General features: G+C 37.5%; 1 protein-coding gene across 1 annotated transcript; it reads left to right on the top strand.

Annotated features, from left to right (window-relative positions):
* The first annotated feature begins 2,760 nt into the window (after positions 1-2,760).
* LOC143304332 (uncharacterized) lies at positions 2,761-10,747 on the top strand. The gene is made up of 7 exons (XM_076626792.1): positions 2,761-2,915; positions 3,167-3,264; positions 3,522-3,675; positions 4,545-4,690; positions 4,817-5,042; positions 5,114-5,338; positions 5,419-10,747. Exons 3-5 carry the CDS (start codon positions 3,576-3,578, stop codon positions 4,874-4,876), a joined length of 306 nt encoding a protein of 101 aa, XP_076482907.1. The 5' UTR covers positions 2,761-2,915; positions 3,167-3,264; positions 3,522-3,575; the 3' UTR covers positions 4,877-5,042; positions 5,114-5,338; positions 5,419-10,747.
* The last annotated feature ends 5,141 nt before the right edge of the window (positions 10,748-15,888 follow it).

The raw sequence follows: 15,888 nt of genomic DNA, 5'->3' as shown, positions 1-15,888 counted from the left end.
TTTGTTCTTCGTGATAAGTACTATATGACGCGGTAAAAAAATTTGATTTTGAATATCATGTTTAAAATCAGTTTTGCGAATCATTTTTTCAACAGATCTCCGCAGATTTAAAGATGTAGCATCACCCCCCCCCCCAAAGCAATTACAAATAATTTTTTTAATACCTTGTACATTATATTCTGCCTATATGTAAATATATGTGACTGTGAATTGCAAATACGGACGTACGTGTTTATTTCCTAGTTTTTATTTGAAAGGAACATCACATATGTTGGTCGTTCCACTCGGTCCGCGAACTCTGCGAGTTCATAAAAATCTATTCCAACCCAATGTTCCATATGCGAGCGAAGCGGCTTCTCTAACTTTCGGCCAAAGAAACATTTCTAAAAATTTCTTGTTCGCTCGCATATGAAACTGGTATTAGGTTGGACTACTCTTTTTACGAGCGAGTAGAGCGAGCAACGAGAACAGTGTTTCTCTACTATATGTAAATGAATACTATACATTGTTTTTTATAAATATTTTTTATTGATAATTTCTTAGGGAATAACAGGCGATCGCTAAAATCTTCTAGAAATTGCTCAGGAAAATGTCCTTGACAACATATATCGAAGCGAACATCATTAGCAAAAACTCTGACGGATCATATATTTTTTAACAAGAACTTTAAGATAAAATATGCAAGAGAGCATTATTTAAAGAATTGAAAGAAGGATAAGTATGAGAGAGAAAGCAGGTTGTGACTTTTATTGATATAACTGTTTTACTATACTAGCAATAAGAGGAAAATTGAACAAAAGCTAATTAATTACATATATATGTCGGGTTCACATTATGATTAGGGTTAGGGGCGTGAAACAAATCTTTATTTGGATTAGACATTATTGTTATGCAATAGAGGAGATATGTACTAGTGTAAATATGATTATTACAGAATATGGCAAGTAACTGTGGTAATCAGATACTCGAGAAGCTAATGACAATGATCCTAGGTTCAATAACGAATCCGCGATTAACGGGATAACAGAATGCGCCTTCTTCCAAGGTCCACGTTGTACCCAACTTCCTTGTTTACGGTTCAAGTATTACTGAACTAACTCTTTGTTAAAACATAGAATATCCACCGAGCGTAAGGACGCTATGTAACTAGCTAATGTGACCTCACGAGGGAATAAGTCTCCGTCGCGTTGGGGTGTGTCTAAGGACACGAGATCATCGGATTCGTGGAGAGATGCCTTCGTTCGGAAAGTGAGGGAAACTGACGTTGCTGTTAATTGGTCAATTTCCATGTTGGTGGTTAGAGGAGGATGCTAGCCGCCCTTGAGGGAAAATTGCTAGCGGGAAGCGTCGTTCGTGAGAAAAATAGATTTCCCCTATCTTCTTGTAGTTGGTACAATGACTGTTTGTCGGTTTGAAGGACTTTAGTTAATTAAATCTTAAGATTTATAACGGGTCCTCAGGCTAGCTGAACATGTACTGTGGAGATGCGTCGACGTCTGTTAATCATCTTACCCGAAGAATAGGACTTGTGTGTGGCGAGCCACGGCACAGAAATCGTTGGAATGTTTACTGTCGCGTGCCGCTACAACTATTTCTTTTAAGGAGAGCTATAGAATCACTCCATACCTCTGTTACCAAGCTCACTATCATAAATCTGGAACAAATACAATCGGATTGAATGGCGGCAATCGCTTAATTACGGCTATGGTAGAATCTAGATTAAAGTGTTAAGGGACTTTCCCAAAATTCCAAAGGAGAGGCTCCGGTGTCCTTTCATCTCTGATATATATATATATATATATATATATATATATGCTCAGATTTCAGAGCTTAGTTTTAGGAGTAATGTAATATCGTAAGGTAGTTCGAATTAGAAATCAGTTGAAAATAGATAAAACCGAGTACGTCGTCTTTCTGTGGTTCGTTTACATTTAAGAGAGCCTGCGTGACTAAAGGCACGTAGTTGGTAGTTCTTACATAGGTATGAGGGAAACAATAGACAACGTTAGAAGAAGGACGGTTTCGCTATCCAAGGCGGGACGACCGAAAGATCAGAATGTGCGAGTCGAAAAGTGTACGTGTTGCGAGAATCAGAGCTAATTGAGTCGTCGAAGAGTAGAGTCGTGAGAATTGATAGAGTTGTTAGAGAGAGAGAGAGTGTGTGTTAGATTCGTTGTGACGAGGGTGGTCAAATAACTGTAAAGTTATTTGATATAGATACGAGTATTGCATTTAGTTTCCGTTAAATAAATATCGTTCTCTGTCCAATTTATATCCTTATATTCAGTTTAATATTAATAAATTGTAAGTAATCGGAAAAAAAATGCTATCCTTATTTCCACGATATTACAGTAATATATTGTATTTCCCAGATTACTTTCATTAATATTCGTCTTAAGACATTAATAACACTCAATTTTAATTTTATCAAAGCAAAATAAATATTTTTGTTTAATTAAAACTCTACTCCTAAAAAAATAAAACTTTTCTATTTATGCAAAATTGCATGCAATAAAAGTTTCAATGAATACACTTCGTTTTGTAACTGTTTTCTTCAATCAGAAAAGATAACGGCCAAAAAATTATTGTTATTCCACAACTAATTGGAAATTTTGACAGTTTAATTCGATCATTGGATCGATTACACGTACGGTGATTTTTCAAATTCGGAATCAGTTACAGACCTGACGGAATCAGTTACTGTCCCTGACAGGGACAGTGTGGCAAATCTATTCGTTCAACGCTGATTGGTTCCGCCATTTATAAAAGCGCTTCCTGCAGCAGTTATGTATAGATTGGTATAAATATAAATGTATAAAGTATACGTTTACAAAGTTGTCTGTAAACAAAGTGTAATAATATTTACCGTGTATTGGAGTGTATATAACGACGGAAATAAAGAATAATAAGAAAAAGTAAGATATTATTAAAAGTCGCTCTTATTAATAGATATAAATAATAGTTGAATAACCTTTTCATAAGATTGCTAAAGATAACCTCAAAAGAAAATACAACTTTTTTGCAAAGTTTAACAATAAATTATATTACAATTTTAAATTAACATCAAATTTTGAGCTACACACATCTTAGTAATTAAATCTGTATGGTGTTATCCGTTTTTACTTTAAGGTGATTTATACTTCGTGTTTATTACAAATTTTTGCAGTCATCATAGAGAACATACAGAATTAACATTTAAGTTTGGAACGTTAGTTCAAATGCCTGATTACTCAGCCAAGGGATGCAGAAACAAGTCAAAGAGTGGTAAGAAAATGTATTATCTTCCAAACGATCCCAAACGAAGAGAGTAATTGCGAATTAATTGCGTAACTCTTGGTGGAAAATAGAATGTAATTGAATATAAATCCAATTTTTAATATATTATGTTTAACAAAGTATTTGCATTACATTATTCCAGTCATACAGTATTTAAAAAAAATATATAATAAGCATAAAAAATGTATTTAAGTTTTCATTAATAAAATTAGACACTAATGACTTTACGCTGTTAATTTCCCTAGGCCATAGTTGTACACACAGGTCTGTTAACTGCTGCAAAGGAGATAAGGTTCTTAATGTCGCAAGATGTACTTTACCAATCGGTCACCATTGAACACTGCGATCGAGTAGCTAGGATTTTGTGTTTGGCGCCATTCTTCGGTGAAAGCACTAAAAGTAAAGAATATAAACTAAAGCAGTAAACTTATTCAATAACTAATACTATATTATGTATTTATTATAATTTCTCACCATTTATTTCAAGCAGATACAGATGTACAGATACAGATAAATGGAGTATTGTAGATACAATACTCCATTTATTACAGAAAGCATTGTTTAAATGAATATTAATTATGAACCATTATTAAACATGCATTATTATTACTAACAAACAAGTTTAACAAGACCACAATTTTCAAATTAAATATGTACACATATCTTTAATGCTTTTATATTTGACGCATATATTGGAAAGTAAGTTTGTTTTTAGTTTTTTCTTAATTTATTAAAAAATTGTGTAACTATTAACATTACCTATAACATACGTAAATAGTGTCATACTTAAAATATTACCCATGATTAAAAATTTTCAATGTTATTAAATTCTTTATTGAGGAAGCTAAATTATAATATAATTATAGAGTTTACAAAGGATTTTAATAATGAAAAAATATTTATTTTATATAACATTTATTAGACATTAGTTAGATATAAAATAAGAATAATATAATCATAATAATCATATATCTAAGATAAAAGTTGATCTCTATGATCATTAACATGGTGTTGCTTTTTCCTCACACCCTCCTGCTACACGCTTCGAAGCAGAACATACAGCGAGTAGATATTACGGAATCAGATCCAACAGCAAACAATACAATATGTATAGAACTCTAATCATGGAAACACCAACACCTTTGGTAGCCGAAGTTATGCACAAGTAACTAACCAATCGCCACCCTTAACACCAACATAGCCAAATCCATCAGTAATACGCTCAAGCAACCACCGTTACAATACTAACTAACGGCAATTACTTCCAGATGTAGCAGTATATGCACCACTGCGAACAGGCAGTACATTGACAGAGATTATAGAAGTAGCATTGGCAACTACTACTTATGAACCAAATAACAGGCAAACAAAAATAATTCCGCAAGACTTTCTTGACAAAATCAGAGGGAAAAAGGTAAGCGAAAGCAAAATGACAAAAACATAGAGCACGTGAAAGCAAAAAAACATCTAAACAAACTTGCAAAGGAAATAGAAAGTAAAATAAAAGATCATAATAATAACGAATTCTCAAAATTCATAGATTCACTTTCTGCGTACGAGAATTCCAACTATTTCCTATGGAAAGCCACGAACAAAATAAAGGAGCCAATTAAACTAATCCCAGCAATCAGATTAACGGACAACACATGAGCCAGAAGCACCGAAGAGCAAGCTGAAGAATTTTCCAACCACCTTTGTTGAAGTTATCTCTTCGAGCAACGCGTGATGAATGTGTAACAGAAATATATTTAAGTATAAGTGTAACTGTAAGTATAAGTATAAATATAAGCATAAGTATAAGTACAGTGTATACTAATCCAGAACCACACTGTGGCAGCGTTACATTACAACAGAGCTTCGAAGCCATGAGTCTATGGGTATTTATATAATTACGAAAACTGGCCCGTCTATATATACCCTGCTGCACCATCTGTGCATGGCATATTCCTAAAAAAGGCTATGAGACTGAGAGGCCCTTCAAATTGATTTAGAGCTAAACAATACTCAATAACATCAGGGACTAAGAGAACTAAATGCTAGAGAAGATGTAGTTTTCCTAGAAGTGAGTATTACTTCAACACCCTCCCTAACACTCGAAATCTTTACAAACGATTACTTTTTAACATCATTGTTATTTTTCAGACCTAATTTTTGTCGTAAATATTGAAATCTTGGTTTCGGTAACGCCTTCGTAAATATATCTACTTGTTACGTCCGGCGACTCTCTACACAAAGCAGACTCCACGCCACGTGAGTTCTATTAGAAACAGTGACAATGACTGTTTTGTATCGTATCTGGTTATATTATTTATTGTTCTTACTTGGTGCCCGATTTTTGTTAGTTCCTTGCATATATTTTTGGTGTTTGTTCTTGGGTATAGGTCTCTAATTACTACTTTGTGGTTCTTTTCTGTTTTGAGCTGGTATGTATGATGTATAGTATGTTTAATACTTGCGCCACTTTTCGAAAGATTTTTGGAGTATTTGTTTGCACTTTGACTTGTTCCAGTTTTAATTCCTTTATACTGTAGTTTTCTCTTCCGACAGTGTTGTTTAATAGTTCAATAAGGGTATCTGTTATTTGAGCATGAATGTAGATCGGTGGTGGTTTAACGATATGTGTTGTCATTTCTTCCTCTGAACTCGTATCTCCGTCTTTTATCAGTGAGCTGAAAGAATTTCGGAGTGGGATGTCCTGTAGCCACTGGTGCATTTCTGTATCGGGAACTTTTATAGCGCTTGTATTTAGGATTATTTTACGCCTTTTGTGAGCTGTTGCTACCTTCCAGTTTTCATCTTGATAGGATAGTTCGTTATTGTAGCTGTTTTCTTCCTGCTTTTGCAACGTTTCCATTCCTTTTATAGGCTTTCCTGTTCTTTGTTAATTGGTTGTTTTCTGCTTAACGTATTTGTAGCTTCATTTATGAAACATGTCACCCTTTTTTGTTTGGCGGCGGTATTGGTTGTTGCATTTTGAAACTTTTACCATGTGACAGTGTTCGTTAACGTTTTAACCTCCTAAATTCACTATTTATCGCACTAACACTGGAGCACATTTACTCGCGCCTGTTTACCTCGACTGCTCGGGCAGAATTGTCATTACAATGCAATTATCTATATTGTTACATCGAGGCCTTTCTTCTATTTTGTCCGGCAATTTTCATTTTTAACGTGATGAACATTTTCTTCTACATCATATTTTAAAATTTGTTAACAATCACTGTTTACAAATTGACGGCAAGTACCTGATTTGGGGTTATACGTTCTATATACATCGAACGTAACAATAAGGAACACAGAAAGCAACTGAGATATAACACGATATTGAAATTAGAAATTAATTACACCCTCGTAGCGGTGCCTGCATCAACTTGGACTAATTCGCAAACGATGGAAGTTGTATATGTTAGAGCGAAAAGAAGCCTCGCGTATTCAATCTCAGAATGTCATGTCCGAAGGAAGTCCATCTCCAACGTAGTTAATCGAACTATGCGTCTAATCGAACTTTTCGGGGTTACTTTCATGTTCGGTATCATTTTGATCAAAAGAACCTCAACAATTCAATTAAAACAACGTTTTGTCGATGAAATAAAAGATGTAGAAGCTTCATTTTTTCTATCGAAGAGATCTTAACAAAAGAACGATAACAGGTTGTACCTTAATGCCTCGATGAAAGAAATTTTATATTTTAACGTTTCAACATTTTAATGATACAATAGTATAATATTTTAATAAGAAGGGAGAAATGGTACGTTCGTGTACGATTTTATACTTTCAATCGGCAAAAATGATGTTGGAGGGGTAGAAAAGCTATTGAAAAACATTTGGATAATTTCTCATCGAAGCATCTGCAAATAGATCTTAATTCGATCTGAGGCGTCTATGTTGTCTGTAATAATTGTAGCTGCTGGCTGTAGATGTCGCTGCTGGGGTACTGCTATATTTTTCTAATTTAGATGCGTGGAAGAAAAATCGGACTACGGGCGCCGGGATCCGAATCCGAGTCCCGAACGTTCGTAACCTAAGGCGCTAACCACTGCGCTACCGTTGTCCGGTATTAGTTAGTGGCGGTATTTGTTGTCGAGTGCCGCGACAGATCTATCGAACGATGGCCCGCGGCCGGTTCGATCGTAACGTCGATTAACATGTATCAACGGCTGGACCCGCTAGTAACATCAAAATACAATTTCTTTTGTCAAGGGGAAACATTGAATTACAGGCTCGCCCTATCAACTCAAAATCAACTTCAAATGACGACTAATTAGACACTTTGGAAAGTTTCACATACATCACGATCACGATAGACATTACGCAGGACGATTAATTCGTTTCTAAGTTTCTCTTTGTACAGAACCATACCGTCGACCGATGGGTCCGCGGTAGAAAACGGTAACAAGGAAGGATGGCGGCAGGAAATCGCTGACTCCTAAAGCCGCGAGCAAGGAGGTTGGAGCGGAGGAAGCATATATTTTTGGTGTTTGTTCTTGGGTATAGGTCTCTAATTACTACTTTGTGGTTCTTTTCTGTTTTGAGCTGGTATGTATGATGTATAGTATGTTTAATACTTGCGCCACTTTTCGAAAGATTTTTGGAGTATTTGTTTGCACTTTGACTTGTTCCAGTTTTAATTCCTTTATACTGTAGTTTTCTCTTCCGACAGTGTTGTTTAATAGTTCAATAAGGGTATCTGTTATTTGAGCATGAATGTAGATCGGTGGTGGTTTAACGATATGTGTTGTCATTTCTTCCTCTGAACTCGTATCTCCGTCTTTTATCAGTGAGCTGAAAGAATTTCGGAGTGGGATGTCCTGTAGCCACTGGTGCATTTCTGTATCGGGAACTTTTATAGCGCTTGTATTTAGGATTATTTTACGCCTTTTGTGAGCTGTTGCTACCTTCCAGTTTTCATCTTGATAGGATAGTTCGTTATTGTAGCTGTTTTCTTCCTGCTTTTGCAACGTTTCCATTCCTTTTATAGGCTTTCCTGTTCTTTGTTAATTGGTTGTTTTCTGCTTAACGTATTTGTAGCTTCATTTATGAAACATGTCACCCTTTTTTGTTTGGCGGCGGTATTGGTTGTTGCATTTTGAAACTTTTACCATGTGACAGTGTTCGTTAACGTTTTAACCTCCTAAATTCACTATTTATCGCACTAACACTGGAGCACATTTACTCGCGCCTGTTTACCTCGACTGCTCGGGCAGAATTGTCATTACAATGCAATTATCTATATTGTTACATCGAGGCCTTTCTTCTATTTTGTCCGGCAATTTTCATTTTTAACGTGATGAACATTTTCTTCTACATCATATTTTAAAATTTGTTAACAATCACTGTTTACAAATTGACGGCAAGTACCTGATTTGGGGTTATACGTTCTATATACATCGAACGTAACAATAAGGAACACAGAAAGCAACTGAGATATAACACGATATTGAAATTAGAAATTAATTACACCCTCGTAGCGGTGCCTGCATCAACTTGGACTAATTCGCAAACGATGGAAGTTGTATATGTTAGAGCGAAAAGAAGCCTCGCGTATTCAATCTCAGAATGTCATGTCCGAAGGAAGTCCATCTCCAACGTAGTTAATCGAACTATGCGTCTAATCGAACTTTTCGGGGTTACTTTCATGTTCGGTATCATTTTGATCAAAAGAACCTCAACAATTCAATTAAAACAACGTTTTGTCGATGAAATAAAAGATGTAGAAGCTTCATTTTTTCTATCGAAGAGATCTTAACAAAAGAACGATAACAGGTTGTACCTTAATGCCTCGATGAAAGAAATTTTATATTTTAACGTTTCAACATTTTAATGATACAATAGTATAATATTTTAATAAGAAGGGAGAAATGGTACGTTCGTGTACGATTTTATACTTTCAATCGGCAAAAATGATGTTGGAGGGGTAGAAAAGCTATTGAAAAACATTTGGATAATTTCTCATCGAAGCATCTGCAAATAGATCTTAATTCGATCTGAGGCGTCTATGTTGTCTGTAATAATTGTAGCTGCTGGCTGTAGATGTCGCTGCTGGGGTACTGCTATATTTTTCTAATTTAGATGCGTGGAAGAAAAATCGGACTACGGGCGCCGGGATCCGAATCCGAGTCCCGAACGTTCGTAACCTAAGGCGCTAACCACTGCGCTACCGTTGTCCGGTATTAGTTAGTGGCGGTATTTGTTGTCGAGTGCCGCGACAGATCTATCGAACGATGGCCCGCGGCCGGTTCGATCGTAACGTCGATTAACATGTATCAACGGCTGGACCCGCTAGTAACATCAAAATACAATTTCTTTTGTCAAGGGGAAACATTGAATTACAGGCTCGCCCTATCAACTCAAAATCAACTTCAAATGACGACTAATTAGACACTTTGGAAAGTTTCACATACATCACGATCACGATAGACATTACGCAGGACGATTAATTCGTTTCTAAGTTTCTCTTTGTACAGAACCATACCGTCGACCGATGGGTCCGCGGTAGAAAACGGTAACAAGGAAGGATGGCGGCAGGAAATCGCTGACTCCTAAAGCCGCGAGCAAGGAGGTTGGAGCGGAGGAAGCGGCGATTGAAGCCATGAACTTAGGTGATTAAGATTAAGGGTGCGCACCCTCCAGAACAATCTGGGACAGTCAAGACCTGCTTTTCCAAACCATTCTGGAGAGCACGGTTGCCCTAGCGGTGGTGGCCGAGCCATACAGAGTCCTGGACGCTCCGGACTGCGCCGGAGATACAGACGGCTGTCACCTGGACATCAGCGCCGGCATCGTCCGCCCACAGGGATCCGCTGGAGCGCGGCAAAGGATACGCAGCGGTCGAATGGTCAGGAATGGTGGTAGTGGCCGTATATGTGTCGCCCAACAGCGAATGGACAGCGTTCGAGGAGTTCTTGGACGGGGTAGGCGACTGCCATTACGATTACGAGATATAGTATTACGTTATAATACATTACATTATAACGTATTCCGTTAAATTGAATTACGTTATATCATATTACGTTTTGCCGTTCCTTCACATGCTGAGCAGAAGGCGAACGTTACCATGATCGCGGACGGATATTAAGACAGGTAGAGTGGGGATATGGTAAGAATAGAAAGGGAGGCAAGTGGGTCAACACAGCAGTTGCCCGTAACCAGTCGTCAGTAGGAATCGCAACCAGAGAGTTCTGAAGAAGTCGCTGGTCAAGAAAGTAAACGAACTGCGGAACGAAGCGCCGCGTATTAAGTTGGCAGCCTTCACGTAATAGAGTACATTCAGTAATATAGTATTACGTTATACAGTATAACGCTATAACGCATTACGTTATATAGTATAAGTAAAATCCAATGCAACCACAGCTATCAATATTGAAGATTAAATATGTAATTGAACGAATCTCCGCTTCTATTGAGGATATGTAGACAATTCGATGCGCGTTATACTCCACGTTTGATGTCAAATACAACGCACATCATCTGGTTTGCGCTATGTTCACTCTTTTCCTGTCAAATCCGATGCAATTATAATTTTTAATGCTCAAGGCTAAATATTCAATTCTACGAATCTCCGCTGCTATTGGACAAATTTCGACAATTCGATACGCGTTGTACTCCACATTTGCTGCTTTACACAGCGCACATCAGTCGGTTTGCACTATGTCATCTCTTTTGCCTGTCAAATCCGATGCAGTTAGAATTTTTAATGCTCAAGGCTAAATATTGAATTCTACGAATCTCCGCTGCTACTCAGGATACATAGGCAGCTCGATGCGCGTTGTACTCCACATTGGCTGCTTTATACAGCGCACTTCAGTCGGTTTGCACTATGTCATCTCTTTTTCCTGTCTAATCCAATGCAATTAGAATTTGTAATGCTCCAGGCTAAATATTCAATTCAACGAATCTCCGCTGCTATTCGGGATACAGAGGCAGTTCGATGCGCATTGTACTCCATATTGGCTGCTTTATACAGCGCACATCAGCTGATTTGCATTGTGTTAATCCTGGACCCTGTCAAATCCAATGGAGTTAGAACTTTTAATGCTCGAGGTTAAATATTGAATTCCACGAATCTCCGCTGTTATTAGGGATACCTAGGCATGTTGGGTTCCAAAGGTGCTAGTGGTATCATTGCACTGTTCACGCCCAGTAGTGCCAAGTGCCAACTCCTCCTCCAAGTCGGTGGGGCTGGTAAATTCTGACTTGTCAGTGGCTACGTAGATGGCGACGTGGCTTAAGAACTCATCCTGCCCGAGGAAGAGAACATGCATCATGGCGTAAACAATCACACGTCGCAGACCCGATCGGGTGTCGTGGCGGGTTAAGCCTTTCGTTACTGGCGGCTTCTCCTGCGTGACAAGCGCTCTGCGCCAAAAAGAAAAAACTTTCCTCGAAACAGGGTATTTATAACTTCTTAACACACTCACTTTTAATTGAAATTTGGGTAGGCCTACTTTGGGGGGGGGGGGAGGACAATCGTCTCCCCTAACGCCACATTTAGTTAGTTAGTTCATAGGATAGGCCTAACGAGAAGACGCGGGGAGTGTACCGGCAGTAATTTCCAAGAGGTCTCGGGCACTGCTGCCAAACGTGTAGGTTGGCCACCGTGGAGTTTTTGTCAGTAGGAGTCTGGAACTACTCCACTAATTCTCCAGAATGCAGCGGAGTGTCCATGAGGATTTCTCCACGTAGAAGAAAAAAAGAAAGAAGGTGTTGAAGCATATAAATAGGTGATATATCGTATTTCAATTCTTTGAATTTTGTTTGAATTATTGTTAATTACAATCACAATTTCTGATAATATCATGCACACGATTAAGTGTAACCACGTTCTTAATCGTCATCGTTGTCAATTACAATTATAATTCCAAGGTTACTTACATTCATTTTAACGAAACCAATGTTTACTGCTAGAACACGCACATATTCGTACAACGATGTTAAAAATCTGAGCATAATGGAAATGTACGTACAGCAGATACTCACAGGAAAAACCAACGAGACTACTAATAAAATCAATGAATTAGAAAAAAGGAGCTATAGACAAATATCTTATAATATACCGTGGCATAATCTGCAATTTATTATAAAATAATTGATCCGAGCAGTATCAATTATAAAAGAAGATGGCTGAATATGATAGACACTGTCGAATACTAATCAAATATAATCATTTAGTTAATCTTTAAGATTTAAGTTAAGATACATCTTTGAGGAATCAATAAGTGTTTCGCTAATAGCCTAATAGATCTCTTGATAGATCAAACGAAGAAATACCTAACCGCGATTACAGCCAATTGGTACGTATTATTCGATACATAATTAATATTTGTATCACGTACAGCGATGCAAGTGGTATTGAAGAAAATAGCCATTTTATGTTACAACTATAACGAGTAAATTTACTCGTTTAACTTGAGAGGAATTAAAAAGGTACCTGACTTTTAAATAAGCATTAAATAAGAAATTTAAATATCGCAGACGGTGATGTAGGTGTTATTCAAGAAAAGAGAACATTTTATTTTGTAATTAGCACGAGTAAATGAACGAATATCGATAATATAATATAATGATTAATATGAATTTTATCTGGCTGATTATTTAAATACCATAACATATTTCACAGTAACGTCATCGACTGCCGTTAGGCTCTTTTCCCTTTTTGTTCAAACTAATTGATAGTCGAAAACTAGTATCAAGGAGGTGTGAATTTAGTCTTAGTTTGTAGAAACTATTAAAATGATAAAAATGGATACCGTATTAAATCGTCGAAGGCGCCAATTTACGATAAAAATTAAAAATTACGATTAAAATTGTTCAATTTGATTTTGTTATAATGGAAAACCCGTCCTTTCCTATGTCAAGAGATCGTTAACGTTTGATTGACATCTCGACACCTTGTCAAGATATATAAGGAACGCGGAAGTCGCGCGCGAGCTCTTTCGTGCCTGAAATTCCGGACAGTGAACATCCAAGAAGAATTTAAATATAAGGTAAATAAAAAAAAATATCAAATAACAACATTGTAACTAGTAATTTATAACGTCTAAGCCATTAATTTACAATACTTGAGAAATTAATTTACAATATTTAAGCTATTAATTTATAACATTTAAGCCATTAATATATAACATATAAGCAATTAATTTATAACGTCTAAACTATTAATTTATAACATTTGTTGAGATATGTATAATTTTCTGTGTTGGACTGGGTTAAATGTGTAGTAGAGATACTTGTAAGTGAATATCAGCGTGTGGATGTATGTGTGTGCGCGGCGTCTCGAAAACAGATGAATGTAAACTGTTCAGTCGGTTAACAGAAATATAATACGTTATATGGTATGCCGTTATAACGTATTACGTTATATGGTATGCCGTTATAACGTATTAGGTTATATGGTATGAAGTTATAACGTATTACGTTATATGGTATGACGTTATAACGTATTACGTTATATGGTGTGACGTTAGAACGTATTACGTTATATTTTATAACGTTATAACGTAATACGTTGTATGCTATGACGTTATAACGTATAACGTTATATGCTATAACTTTATAACGTAATACGTTATATGGTATGACGTTATTACGTATTACGTTATATGGGATGACGTTATAACGTATTACGTTATATGGTATGGCGTTATAACGTATTACGTTATATGGTATGACGTTAGAACGTATTACGTTATATGGTATGCCTTTATAACGTAATACGAAATCGCCAAGGTTGAACCTAACTATTTTAGCGTTGTTTTCGTCGAACCTATCCTTATCGTATTTGACGCTTGCTTCTATATTCTTTATCGCCTGCTGTCTTACATTTTTTTTTTTTTTTTTATTTATTTGTTGAAATTACAATCAATTCTTGCGTTGAGAATTTTCAGTAATTTTTCTGGCGTGGCGCAGTGACATGGCTGTTTATTTACAATAAGTTAATACTTATTATAGATAGGTATAATTTATAAGTATTATAAGTAAGTGCATATGCTCAATTTGGATAATTAAATGAATCTAACGTTTAGGTCTAGCGGGTAGTGCCTCTTCAGCCTGCGAATCTGGTCCGTCGTATCGAGTAGTCCAGTGATTAGGGGGTTTCGGTGTTTGTTGATTCTTTTGCTATATCGGTCGCTATATTTTGCTATTTCCTCTTTGACGGTGGGTATCTTGAGGTCGCGGTGTATTGTTTCATTGGTTACATACCAAGGTGCGTCAATTAGGGATCTTAGCGTTTTCGATTGAAAGCGTTGGAGTATTTCAATGTTGGAGTTACTTGCTGTTCCCCATAGTTGGATTCCGTAGGTCCAGACAGGTTTTATTACGGTCTTGTAGAGGGTAATTTTATTGTGTATGTTTAGTTTGGAGCGTCGGCCCGTGTGCCAATAGAGTTTTTTTAGTTTGTCCTTTAGTTGCTTCGTTTTATCTGAGATGTGTGTCTTCCACGTTAGTCTCCTGTCCAGGGTCATGCCCAGGTATCGGACTGTGTCCCTGCTAGGAACTGTTGCATTGTTGATGGTGACCTGGGGGCAGGTTTGTTTTCGGAGCGTGAAGGTTACATGTGAGGATTTCTTTTCGTTGACTTTGAAGCCCCATTTGTGAAACCACTTTTCCATGGAGTCGGGACTTCGCTGGAGAGTGGATGAGGCTATTACCGGGTCTGCGTGGGTAGCTAATAGCGCTGTGTCGTCTGCAAATGTCGCTATTGTTATATCGTTTGATATAGGTAGGTCGGCAGTGTAGATGGAGTACAGTAGGGGTCCGAGGACACTACCTTGGGGTATGCCGGCTTCTATTGGAAATGTTGCGGAAGTGGCGTCTAGGCATTTAACCATGAATTGTCTATTGATTAGGTAGGATTTTAGGATGGAGTAGTAAGGGTGAGGTAGGATCTTTTTAAGCTTGTATAGTAGCCCTTCATGCCATACTTTGTCGAATGCCTGTTGGATGTCTAGGAAAACCGCTGAGCAATATTTTTTCTTTTCGAGTGTTTGGCTGATCGTATGAGTTAAGCGGTGGATTTGCTCTACTGTAGAATGATGTTTTCGGAAGCCGAATTGGTGATCTGGGAGTGTTTTCAAGTTCTCTAGGATTGGAAGGAGTCGGTTCGTGAGCATCTTCTCGAATAGTTTGGACAGGGTAGGTAAAAGACTGATTGGGCGATAGGAGCAGGTTTCGTATATCGGTTTACCGGGTTTAGGGATGAGGGTAATCAATGAGATTTTCCAGGCCTTAGGATAGTGTTCCAGGCGAAGGATAGCATTAAAAATCGATGTGATGAGTGCTATCCCTTTTGTGGGAAGTTCCTTGATTGCTTTATTGCTTATTAGGTCGTGTCCTGCTGCTTTCTTGGGGTTTAGGCGACTGATTGTTTCTATAGTCTCTGCAGAGGAGAAGGGTTCGATAGGAGGGGACATTTGGAAGGGGGTGTGCAGGTATTCAGTAACGTCCGCGGCGGCTTTGGGGGAATGGGGTTTGAATACTTTTGACAAGTGTTTAGCAAACAGGTCGGCTTTTTCTATAGGGCTTCGCGCCCATCCACCTTGCGGACGGCGGATAGGTGGGATTATTTGTGGGGGGCGTGTGAGTTTCCTGGAGACCTTCCATAGTGAGTAGTTG

The sequence above is a fragment of the Bombus vancouverensis genome, unplaced genomic scaffold (genome assembly GCF_051014615.1).
Source record: "Bombus vancouverensis nearcticus unplaced genomic scaffold, iyBomVanc1_principal scaffold0030, whole genome shotgun sequence".
Lineage (NCBI taxonomy): Eukaryota > Metazoa > Arthropoda > Insecta > Hymenoptera > Apidae > Bombus > Bombus vancouverensis.
Note: the sequence above shows the minus strand (reverse complement) of the source record. Positions and strands in the feature narration are given on the sequence as shown.

What these genes read in the sequence shown, in the direction of transcription:
- LOC143304332 (XM_076626792.1), top strand. Translation starts at nt 3,576, where the DNA reads ATGTCGCAAGATGTACTTTACCAATCGGTCACCATTGAACACTGCGAT. An exon ending in CTTCGGTGAAAGCACTAAAA is followed by an intron (nt 3,676 to 4,544) that starts GTAAAGAATATA and finishes AATTACTTCCAG; the next exon opens with ATGTAGCAGTATATGCACCA. An exon ending in ACAAAATCAGAGGGAAAAAG is followed by an intron (nt 4,691 to 4,816) that starts GTAAGCGAAAGC and finishes CAAAATTCATAG; the next exon opens with ATTCACTTTCTGCGTACGAG.